The sequence below is a fragment of the Fusarium redolens genome (assembly GCF_020744475.1).
Source record: "Fusarium redolens strain MPI-CAGE-AT-0023 chromosome Unknown BKA55scaffold_3, whole genome shotgun sequence".
In the NCBI taxonomy this organism is placed as follows: Eukaryota; Fungi; Ascomycota; class Sordariomycetes; order Hypocreales; family Nectriaceae; genus Fusarium; species Fusarium redolens.
Genome location: NW_025763666.1, coordinates 2982779 through 2994502, shown reverse-complemented (window position 1 = coordinate 2994502; position 11724 = coordinate 2982779). Strand labels below are relative to the sequence as shown.

Below are 11724 nucleotides of genomic sequence, written 5' to 3'. Positions count from 1 at the left end.
GACGCCAGGAGCGTGGATGGCTAAGAGTTTACCCCTGCCCAGCCCTCTCGTATCGTGGGCTTAATTTCCGTATTCAGTCTTAGATCACATTCAGCTAGCCCCTCCCTGTCTTTTGCCTGCTTTTGGAAGTTCTGGGGTTGGAACCAAATTCTGGGGACCCCGCATTGAATTAAACTAGTGGGGTAAGTGATCATCCTGCCGATTTAAATACTCGTCGCAAGCTCGGGGGTTAAGTATTGATCCGTCTATATCGATGATTCCTTGGATAAGTGGCAAGTGCTCACTAACTTAATATGCGTATACCCAGATAGTATAAGGGAAAGTTAGGTCTTGTATTACCTCGGATAAATAGATGGCTAATGGGATTAACCAAAAGAAGAGTTGATGGTAGAGCCGGTCAACTGAAAGAAGGTCGTGTTTGATAGTTGGTGTGGAGAAAAGGGAAAGGATCCGGCGTGGTCAGGGGTGTTCGGCAAGTTGAACCGCGCGCGTTGCTCAACAGGTGTATTGCACCATTGACCCTGCTTTATTAGATCGCTTGCTGCTTTGGCTATAAACACCTAGGTAGAGAGCAGGTTAAGGACTCACTACTCCCGACTTGGTGGAGTCCACGAGGGCTGGATGTTTCTGGCTCTATCTGTAGGAGCGTCGATAATAGAACGAGGAGAGGAACTATGTACGGCACTAAAAGTTCTTTAGTACCGCTGTGCCTATCAATCTTTAATAGGAGAATGTAGACAAGTAAATTATCACTTTGCATAGCTTAATTCAAGATTAAGACATTAATACTATATATATATATATATATGTATGCATGTATATGGTATTCTATGAACTATGGCCAATTAATTAACCAGTATATCGAAGGGAAAACAGGCCCCGCTCAATGGAGCTAACTAGAATATTCCCACTCTGGAAGTAAGGGTAAACAGACCAAGCACCATAGAACTGTGCCTCACCACCAACTGCATCATCCTCAGGATGAACGTCAAAGAAACCAATCTCCTCAAACAGAGCGCCAGTGTCATCTTGAGCAATTGAAGACACATTTACCATGCGTAGACCAGATCCATAGTTTGCCTGGTATGACACGCCACCAACAACATACTGATTGTGATCGATGGCGCGAACAGGGCTCTTGTATACACCACGGAAGACGGGATACTCCAGGTCTTGGATATCAACAATGTATGTCGTGGTGTGCTGGTCAGCTGCAGGACCAGTCTTTTCTTGCTCATCCAGCTCGTCGTCCAACAGGAGATACTTGTGATCCTCGGTCAACCAACCCTGGTGGGTATATGTGGCGCCGTTGTATGTGGTGCGCGAGATCTGGCGTGGCATAGTGCGGCGGGAGATGTCAACGATAGTGAGCGCATCTTCATTGTAGTTGAAGCAGATCTCACGACCCTGGAAAGCTTTCTGGGGGCCCCGGTATATAACGCACTGCGCGTCGTGCACGTAGCCGTCCGAGGCAACACAGCCAGCATCCTGAGGTCGCTTTGGGTTCGAGACGTCGATCATCCAGAGCCCGGCGCGACACTTGAGATCGTAGGCTGTACCGACAGCTGCAATGAGGGCTGTCTCCTCGTTGGCGACGATGTTGTGGCTGTTGCCGAAAGCGCTGAAGTGCGCCGCCAGGTCGCTCCTTATACTGAAGGTAGGAGGGTTCTTCTTATCAGTGTTGAGGAGCTTGGTGAGGTCAAAGATCTGTAGACCGTGGCCAGCCGCCTCAGAGCCAATGTAGGCGTAGTTGCCGATGACCTTGATGTCACGCCACGAAGAAGCGACGGTCTGGGTTGGAAGGCGACCGACATAGGTCAGGCTACCGTCGGGGTGAACTTCTGCAAAGGCCGTGCCGTCTGACTGCCCTAGAAGAGCAAACTCGCGACCACTCGAGGCATGTGTCCAACCTGACGGGGGAGATAAGTTAGCATAACTAACCTTCACGAATTAACAGTTGCTCTGGGACATAACATACCCCAGACATCATTACCGACGCGTGTACGACTGCCCATGTCCTGGTGGCGCAGGAAGCCCAAGAGGTCGATCTTGTTACAAGAATAACCTCCCGCCTTGCCGTCAGAACAAGGCGTGCCGGAACTGAGTACTTTGTAGCGATCTTTGTCGAAGACGCCAGCCGCCGCCTCACTCTCATGGAGAGCCATCTTGCGCTGACGAAGCTCTCCCATTCCAATGGCATGAGGCGCACTTTTGGCACGGAGGTAATCCTCATTGTACTTGGCCGTGTTGATCCTCTGCGTCTGTGCGACGGCAGAGCCCGCTAGGGTGGCTAGTAGGACGGAGGCGATACTGGCCTTCATATTGACAGATCGAGAAGGTTTCAAAGCGGCAATGAGCAAGAAACTACAGAGCGAATATTACAAGAGTCAGAGGGACTCTTTATACTTAGTTTCAAGGTCAAAGTCAAGAGTTGGGAAACTATTGTCGATCCTTCCCTGGATTGGAAGCTAGATATTTTGTTCTTGGAAGCTGGACCTTTTGTCCTTGGCAGCTTATTCAATCAACGAGTTGTGCGATAAGGTCCTCAACTTGATCCGGGCCAAGTTAGTACTATGGATACCAATACTACCCTGGATATTCACAGTGACGATTGGAATCAAACATGCAGCGTCGCTGACCATTGAGATGTCAGATAACCCCTTGAACGATGTACATCATAGCCACTTAGAGTTAGCAAGGAAGGCAAAGGTTCCCCAGAATTATCGGGCCAAGGAGCAAGATGCACAGGCACATAGATAGCCCATCTAGCTAGCTGGCACAGATAATCAACAAGACCACCAGTCATATTTCATGTTTTTCTAAGCGACTCAGGGCCAAGGCTGTGCCAAGCTATCGTGTCGATTAACTACCAGTTTTATCTTAAGCTTATTATAAATATCTCATGGATAAATCACACGACCCACTAGGGATTTCGCGAGATGCCTATTTAGGATAAAGACCCGCCTCTCGCCATGTGGCCTGCTACCAATACCAAGACAAAAGCGCGGTCTTGGCGCCAATCTTTATCCTTAAATCCCTAGTATAGTCTAGAGATCTTCCTCTTGTCGTATAGAAGAGTAACGCGATTTGACCCGACTCGGCATTCCCATGCTCTGGGGTGATTGTCTAGAAGAATACGCAACTCCACCTTCTGCTTCCTTTGGCATCGTTGCAGTGTATCCAGCACAGTTCATCATCTCCGGATGTCTTCTTGGGAGAGGAGCATCAATGATGAACTTGTACAATTTCCACAGAGTTGACAGAATAACAAGAGTGTTTATAATGACAGACGCAACCAGGGACGGTGTACTCTTCAGGCGAGGGATCTGACAAACGAGTGTTGTGGAGATGACGGATGGATTGATTCTGAGATTCCTCGCAGAACTGTCCTCTCCGGTGAATGCACGATCGGCTAGCCCAAACGCCCCATCGACTCTGAGATGGTTGCCCCAAGTATAATTACGATCTCGGATAACTTCATAGCTGCTCGTGGACTGCGTCCAGAGCTCAACGTTGTCGAGAATGTTAGGTCCAGAGTCTGTCCGGCCAACATATCAGCCGAGATCCAAATACCAGGGAGGGGCCTGTAAGAATCGCTTTCGTTGGCTCGAGATAGTTTCTCCATCTCGTTGGTGTCGCAGAAGTAAATGGCGGGTGAGACTCCATTATTGTTAAATGTGACGAAGAAACAGCTGACTTGAAAGAAGTCAAGAGCTTTGATATCTTGTACCGAGGGCACAGTTGTCTTTCTTTTGGCGAAGAAAATATTGCCCTGGTAAATTGGAGGACGGTTTGTGATATTCGCATTTTAAAATCCCTTGGAGAAACTTTCACTAGCGAAGTGCATGTCGTTCGTGAGGGCGATAGAATACCGTGCAAGCATAGGCTCTCCCCACCAAAGGCTAGCCTTGGTAGTCTCATTGCGACCTGAAAATGAAGACTTTTCATCATATTCGATGCCGTTATAGTTGTACGTTGTTGTCATATTGAGAGTAGTCCTACCGCCAGGCGTGTTAGCCTGATAAGAGATGGACGCTTTTAATTTTGCACTCCATTTCTGTTGTGAGATCTCCCAGGAACTCCGCTCTAAAGCCTCGAACCCGATGGTGATGCCACTCACAGCGCAGTTTTCAAGGGGGTTGCTGAGGTATGGCAACGACCCTAACAGTTCATCTGGAGAGTTGGGATTATCGCCTCGCCAGATCTTGGTGATTGTATACTTGAGGGCTGTGTTATTAGTGTAGAAGCCAGTGCCAATGGTGATTGTGGTTGCGGAACAAATAGACTTTGTATTCGCTGTGAGAAAGGAAGGCCAGTTGGAGAAGGGATCGCGATTCTCGCTGGTTACGTTGGGGTGGGAAGTAGCCGTAGAGACGGTCTCATAGCCTAGAGTAGCTACACTGAGGAAAGCGATAAGTCCTGTCGCAATCAATCCGCCGATAAGGACAACTGGAGTGAACCATACATATGGGTATGGTGCTCTACAACACGACGCTTTATAGAAGGGAAGAAAAAGAATACAGAACTGGTTGAACGACAACCGCGATAAAGGGTTTACTCTACTTACACTATTACTAGATCTGCGGATAACAGAGGCAGAATTAAAAATCCACCAACTTTATCATCGCAAGGCTCTGGCAGGTTCTTACCAACAGCTGTTGGTTGGGACGAGTGGCTTGGGGCTGCTGACAAGTCCGTGTTACACGAAGCAGTTGGTAGCACTAAAAATGGATATACATCCTGGCACTCGACCAATGATACATTATATCTTCTCAAGGACGATCGGGCGCTGAGCCTCGTTACTGCACAAAGCATTCCGTTGTCTCTTGCTATCAAATTTGTGGCTGGTGAATAGCCTGTGCCGCATCTTCTTTGGTTCATATGCATTTCAGCCTCTTGTGGGGCCTTACTTGCTGGTATTGCAAATTGTGAGACTATCAAAGTGACAAGTCGAACGCAGTGCTGCCTGCTGTCCTACGTCTACAAGGGAGAATTTACCCACGTGGGCTTGGAGTTGCTCTGGCTCAGAGATGGCGCTTCCATGACGTAGCTTGTTCCATTTCGAAGTTCAACAGTAAAAAGTAGGCAATAAAACAAAAATACGACCACTTCATACCCCCCTAACACTGGTATAAAGGGCACCACTGAGATATAGTAGGCATAGTCAGGTACATGAATTAAAGCCAATCGTCAGTCCTCAGTATCACTTCCAATACAGGCTATAACCGCCAAGAAACAGCTGCCAACCAAGACCCACAGTTTCGACCATGCAGCCAACTTTCCTACCCAATGACCACGAATAGCACTACTTGATGCTGGGGCCTTGATGCTTAAAGTGTATCCTTCTAGTTGGAGACGCCGACGGGAGTCAAGCAAACGAGAGCTTGACCAAGCTACAGCACGAAATGAGTTAGTATCTATTCTTTCCTGTCCAAGAGTAGGACTTACCACAGGAAGGACACAGCATCGAGCTCGTTGACCACTGGCAGCGCAGATGGCTTGGAAGTTGTCGGCATCGGTAGGAGACTCGGTGGCTATTGATCCTGTTAGCTAAGATCTGTCTTATGATATGACGGAGGTACTCACGTGAATCGCATTCAATGTCTGCAACGCCACCAACATCGATGGAACAACACTGAGGGTTTCCATAGAGACTGTCGGGGCAAGGATCAAAGTTCGCGGCCGCTGCGCTGGTGGACGAGCTGGGAGCAGACTCTGTTGAGGAGGCAGCTGCTGAAGTTTCAGCTGACGAAGCAGGGCTGGAAGTCGATGGGTTTGCAGGAGAGCTGGTTTCGGTGTTGCTTGGCGAAGAAGTAGATGTAGGAGCAGAAGAGGTTGCTGAGTTGCTCGTCTCTGCTGCGGGGCTGGATGGTGTCTCGGGCTCTGTGCTTGATGACGCCGCTGAGCTGCTTGTAGCTGCGCTAGCTGAAGTGCTCGAAGCGTTATCATCGGTGGTCGCCTGACTAGGAGTAAAAGATTCAGGAGCAGAAGAGAGTGATCCGGTCTCGCCAGGGTTGCTAGATGGAGCGGCGCTATCGCTAGGCCCCTGAGTAGCAAGACTGCTTGGTCCCGACGAGCCGGGACCTCCAGAGCTGTTGACACCAGGTGATGTAGACGAGGGGTTGTTGGTTGGAGGCGGGATTTCGACAATTACGGTGCCTGGGCCGGAGCTTTCGGCAGGGGTGATAGTAGTCGTGGAAGGCTCACCATTACCATCGTCTCCAGTGACAGTGCGGGTAACAAAAGAAACGGGAGTGGAGGATGCGTCAGAGCCGCTAACAGAACTGGAAGGCGGAACCTCCACGATGACAGTGCCTGAGCCTGTTGACCCAGACGGGGAAATAGTCGATGTGATGGGATCGTCCGTGGGGTCAAGGGTACTACCAGTGGTGGTAACAGTGACAAATGGAACGGAGGAAGCAGATGAAGCCTGAGAGCTTGGCACAACGATAATAACCGTGCCGGGTTTGGTCGGGTTACTGGGAGGAATAGTGCTTGTGCGAGGGTCATCAGTAGGGGCAAGGTCCCCTGGAGTGGTGACTGTGACATAAGATGCTGAAGAAGAGCCAGTCTTGGTGTTGGGGACCTCGATGATGACACTACCGGTTGCCCCTGGTTCGTTGGGAGTGATGGTCTTGGTGGCTGGACCGGTCAGAGAGGGGAAGTCTCCAGTGGTAGTGACGGTGACGTATGGGACTGAAGAGGTAGGGACCCCATCAGCTCCAGGAGGAGATGTGGGAACCTGGATGACCACAATGCCAGGCTGGCCGGGCTCGGTTGGAGGATAGGTCTTGGTGACAGGATGATTGCCAATATCATTGGGGTCCGCAGGAACGGTGAAGGTGAGGTAGCCTCCGTCTGGAGGATTGCCGTTGCCGTTGGTAGCACTACTTGGGAATGATTAGTTAAAGCTTAATCCAACTGTCGGTATAATGGCGAACAGACCTGGTCAGTGTAGTCAGGCTTGTCGAGACATCAGTCAGGACAGTGCTCAAAGAGGTTGGAGCATTGGTGACATGAACGACATGGCCATCATCAAGGACAATGTCAGTGTTGGCAGGGAAGTAAGAGTCAATGAGAATAGGCTGCTGGAACTGATATTCAATAGGTTGAAGATTGATGATGGTAGAACAAAGAGGATCAGCAGAAGCTTGGGCAAGAGCAAGGCTCATCACTGTTGAAGCGGCCACGATACTCTTGGACTTCATGGTGGCTAACAAGTGTTCAAGGGGAGATAAATAAGCGAGTGGTTTGAAGTAAACGAGTGTAATTAAGAAAGTAGTGAGAAGATATCGTTGAGATTCAAGTGATTTACGTTGAACTCGAGCTCAGGAGGAGCCGTATATACATGCCCAAACCGGCGGATGGAGATGTTTAATGTTGAATAACAACAACTCACGACATTGAGGTAATTTCTGATGTTTGAGTTTAGATATGCCGACACGAACTCCATGACCCGACTTCCAACCGGAAAAATGAGGCCTTTCAGCTGGCATCGCAAAACTTTGTCTCTTGAAATCGAACTATTGACACTATTTCCTGCTGTCTCACATTCTCCCCGTTAGACTAGATCCCCATCGGAGATATCAGCCGTCGATCAACTTCCCGAAACAGCTTTGACGTGGGAACTCTTATGCAAGGCAGCGATGTGAATATTACCACCTTTGGAGGGATCAACAGGCATTGAGTTTTTGCTTCAGCTGCTTTGTGCATGTTTAGTCTCAAAGTCTAGAGGAACTAATCTTTTGCGCGATGTTGCGAGGTATGGAGGTGCGAAAGTAATTTTAGAATGGTTTGGTTGTTGAGAGGTCGGTGATATATAATACTTGACCGAAGGGATATTTTCAGGACTACAGACATAACATACAAGTCATTTAACAATTTTCACTCGTTCACACATCTTGTCACTCGCTTCGTCACTCGCTTCAAAATGCAAACCTTCAAGTCCCTCATCCCCTTCCTCCTGACTGTCAGTCTTGCAGTCAACGCAGAAACAACTTCCTGCGTTACCTCAACCAAGACCTTTCCAACCATCACCTCCATCATTGTCGAGCCGACCAGTACTTGGTCTGGTAACGGCACAGGTGGTGGTCTTGGACCTCATACCGTGTATACCACTGAGTATCACGAGTTCTGCTCCACGGGTCTGCGTGTGCATACCTACACCATCACGGAGGCATGCCACAAGGAAAAGTGTCAGCCTCGCACTACTGGTGTTCCGCCTGGCTTTACCTCAACTGTTACTGTTTGTAACTCTTGTGGTTCTGAGCCCATCACTGCGACGCTGACTGTCCCGTGCCCTGAGGCTACACCTACCAAGGGATCTGGCGAGGACTTCGAGCCTCCCAAGCCGCAGCCTGAGCACTGTGAGACATGCCACGAGCAGGGTGAGCCTTCTGGCAAGCCTCCGGTCCAGCCCCAACCTGTTCCATCTGCCCCAGCTGTCAAGCCAGTTCCTTCGGGTCCTCAGCCAGAAGAATGCACCACGTGCGGCCGACTCAAGCCTTCATCTGCTGCTCCTCCTCAGCCCCCCAAACCAACCAACAATCCTGGCGAGGACAAGCCAGAGCACCCCAACTCCCCTGCTTGCACCACTTGCGGCACTTCAGGACAACAGTCGCAACCCCCTGCTCAGCCCAACCCTCCTTCTGCATGCACTACTTGCGGTGCTGGAGGAGAAGCTCCTCAACCCCCTTCATCTATGGCAACTTCAGTGGCTCCCAACCCCTCAGGAGAGAAGCCTGCTACTAGCCCTACCAGTGGCCCTGCTCCCGGAGAACCATCTGTTATCACTGCTGGCGCTGCCAAGGCCTCTTACGTTGAACTGGGCCTTCTTGGTATCTTTGGGTTTGGATTCATCCTGTTGGGGCTCCCTCTGTAGATCATGGCATCGCCACATATCTGGCTGAGCTCGGTAGCGCAATGTATTGAGTCTAGGGATTATTTTGTTGAGTTGTTAGTAATCCAGGAACATACTTCCTGACCCCGAGTGTTTAATTCCGAGTTTAGCCACTTGATCCGCGATCCTAATAAGTTTACCTTCTTGTACATAGTTCTGTCATAGTTTGCTTGTCGAATCGAATAATCTTTGTCAATATTGCTGAGTAATGGGAATCCTTACCTTACCCTAATATGTAGTACATTGTAACAGCATTCAATTCAGCTCTGCTGGTAGTTCTTTGTATACACTAAGTGATGCATGACAGGCAATGGTCTCTTGAATGCAGTAGTGATCACCAACTAGTATTTCCTTGCTGTCACTAATTCAAATCAATGCGGGGATGGGAAATTGAAACAAGTAGAGATCAACGACTTTTTCGTGACGTCTGAGACATTGTCAAGGGAGAAGCTGTCAGCCGTGTTGCCGGTAACATCGTGGCGTGGGGAATTCTCCGTAGCTCCAGTTATTTCTATGGAAATTCTCCACATACAAGTATAAGATCGGCGGCTGGTTCCTGGTTCTGTCTAAGACATCGGTACGGCAGTTGCAAAAGGTATGCCGTTGAGTAGGTTACATCTGATTCATGAGACATCCCTCGCAGCTTCGGCAATTTGGTGTTAGTGATAGCGACTTCCGAAACTCAATTCAAGGGATGCTCCTTGCATTTTCCTTTCTTGAGTCAATCCATAATGAATTCAATTCCTCTCGATTCTGTGTTTTCCGTGTTTCGGTGCTGCAAGCATAGGTCTGGGGAATTTAATGGTTGCAGTTAACCTTCAGAATAGACGCAAAACCAATACTAGAATATCAAGCTGGAGCTGTTAATCTTTGAGATTGTCACATCTATTAATTAGTAGAAATATTAAATCTGATAAAATCTAACTTCTTAATAAGAGAATACTACAGAAACCAAATTCAACACTACAGGGTACCAGATTAGACTGGTGTAATATTTACTCAAAATTCAATACTCTGGGGTAGGCCACTGTTTAGACATTGGGACATGATGATCTGCAAATGAATCAAGTTAGCGTCACGCAGCTTGACAACCCGGTTGACCATATCAAGTCCATGGTCCATGCTCGTGCATCAAGAGAGGACGATGCAGAGCTGAGAAACATTCCAGCCTTCAACCTCCCTCGTCAAATGCGCCGGAAACAGAAGTCATGTTGTTGAAACACTCAAGCTATTGGGGAAGGGAACTTGGAAAAGGATATTCAGAATACCAAAGAGAGATGACCTGTCTTACAACTCTTGAGCATCTTTCTCTATAAAGACTGCATCTTGCGCCAGCTATCAGAATATTTCACCATCTTCACTCAGCATCCAAACAATCCATCACTACTCACTTCCATCTTCACCAACCAACTTTTCAACACCGCAACCATGCAGTTCTACACTATCGTATCTATCTTCCTCGCCGGCACCGCCTACGCCCTGCCTGCTACCTCTCCCAACGGCTACGAGGCTTGCCCTAGCGGTGGCCTCTTCGGCAACCCTCAGTGCTGTAGTCTCAACCTCGTCGGTGTCCTCTCCGGTGACTGCCGCTCTCGTGAGTTGATCCATGATATGCGAATATTTAAGAGTTGCTAACGATGACAATAGCTACCGAGACTCCCACCAATGCCAAGGAATTCGAGGCTATCTGTGCCAAGTCTGGCCAGCGCGCCCGCTGCTGTGCCGTCGCTGAGGTTGTAAGTTGCTCTCTATTAGACTAATGACGATAAAAAGACTGACTGAAGTGTAGCTTGAGCTGGGTGCTTTCTGCCAGAAGCCTGTCGGTGTTTCTGCTTAAGTGGTTTGTGGGCTTATCACTTGCCAATCGGCGCGGAGTTATCCGAAGTTGTCGGCGTGTGTAGTAATACTTGGGGGGGATACTGAAAATTGCAAGTAACTCTGGACTCTACTCGAGATGGTTCGCATGATTAGGTAGCAAATCAATACTCCTGGTTATCTTTGCCATATAATGTCTTTCCACCCATATCAAGCTTCGCGTAGTATGCTTCTACAGTACCTATCGCCACATAATACTTATCGCCCCCGAAATGCGTCTCTCCAAGCTTCTACTTCACAATCCGAGGATGGAAGTAAAATTTTGCTTTCTCGTATGCCATGGCCGATAAGAACAGTGCAAATTATGGAGGGTGAAGATATCGTCCCTAAAAGCTCAATGACATCTCAGAACGACACAAGCGAGGGTGACGGCGCTGATGAGAAGGATGATAGATAAGTATCCTTCCGTTTGTTGGAAGAGGCTGTGATCAGCAACATTCGCACCACAAGAGACGTTGGATAAACTCAAAGATGATTAATGTTATATGACTACAGAGGAGGGTCGCGTATTTGATTAGGCAGCTGCCAAACTTGCAGACTAGTCAGTTTCCGAGAAGGGCGAATCAGGCGTCTGACATCCGGATGGATATACAGTCTTACATGCGTCAAAAACTCCCCGTTAGTTGCCACGAGAGGATCTCACACCCCTATAACATGGATATTGATGCAACCATGCAAGTGAAAAGCACGTTTTACCCAACGGCTAAAACACGCGCCTCGCGCTCTTATGCCTGTAATTGGTGCACAAACCGCCACACCAATAAACATCTGTCACTGCAGGGTAGACGAACGGAGGACAGGAGGAAGTTTTACTCCGGCTCTACCGTTTAGATAAGGATTGAGGCGCAGGAGCCAAATACGTAAAATGTTCAACACAAACGAAAATAGCTTGCTTACAATGGGCCGAGTTTGAGAATGACCCACCGACGGTTCCTTCGATGAGTTAACGT

At 48.7% G+C, this 11724-nt stretch overlaps 4 protein-coding genes across 4 annotated transcripts; 2 read left to right on the top strand and 2 right to left on the bottom strand.

Moving 5' to 3' along the window:
• Positions 1-849: 849 nt before the first annotated feature.
• Positions 850-2321, bottom strand: BKA55DRAFT_503232 (uncharacterized protein; the record flags this gene model as incomplete). The annotated part of the gene is made up of 2 exons (XM_046186988.1): positions 850-1910; positions 1979-2321. The coding sequence occupies 2 exons, from the start codon at positions 2319-2321 to the stop codon at positions 850-852; spliced, it is 1404 nt and encodes a 467-aa protein (XP_046054397.1).
• A 726-nt stretch (positions 2322-3047) lies between these two features.
• Positions 3048-4815, bottom strand: BKA55DRAFT_590882 (uncharacterized protein; the record flags this gene model as incomplete). Its single annotated transcript, XM_046195159.1, has 4 exons — positions 3048-3538; positions 3574-3723; positions 3829-4481; positions 4568-4815. 4 exons carry the CDS (start codon positions 4813-4815, stop codon positions 3048-3050), a joined length of 1542 nt encoding a protein of 513 aa, XP_046054396.1.
• Positions 4816-7930: 3115 nt separating this feature from the next.
• Positions 7931-8881, top strand: BKA55DRAFT_672466 (uncharacterized protein; the record flags this gene model as incomplete). Its single annotated transcript, XM_046197992.1, has 1 exon — positions 7931-8881. One exon carries the CDS (start codon positions 7931-7933, stop codon positions 8879-8881), a length of 951 nt encoding a protein of 316 aa, XP_046054395.1.
• A 1380-nt stretch (positions 8882-10261) lies between these two features.
• BKA55DRAFT_254164 (fungal hydrophobin-domain-containing protein) lies at positions 10262-10822 on the top strand. The gene is made up of 3 exons (XM_046185383.1): positions 10262-10493; positions 10547-10635; positions 10689-10822. Exons 1-3 carry the CDS (start codon positions 10328-10330, stop codon positions 10734-10736), a joined length of 303 nt encoding a protein of 100 aa, XP_046054394.1. The 5' UTR covers positions 10262-10327; the 3' UTR covers positions 10737-10822.
• Positions 10823-11724: the final 902 nt, after the last annotated feature.

What these genes read in the sequence shown, in the direction of transcription:
- BKA55DRAFT_254164 (XM_046185383.1), top strand. Translation starts at nt 10,328, where the DNA reads ATGCAGTTCTACACTATCGTATCTATCTTCCTCGCCGGCACCGCCTAC. An exon ending in CTCCGGTGACTGCCGCTCTC is followed by an intron (nt 10,494 to 10,546) that starts GTGAGTTGATCC and finishes CGATGACAATAG; the next exon opens with CTACCGAGACTCCCACCAAT. An exon ending in GCTGTGCCGTCGCTGAGGTT is followed by an intron (nt 10,636 to 10,688) that starts GTAAGTTGCTCT and finishes ACTGAAGTGTAG; the next exon opens with CTTGAGCTGGGTGCTTTCTG.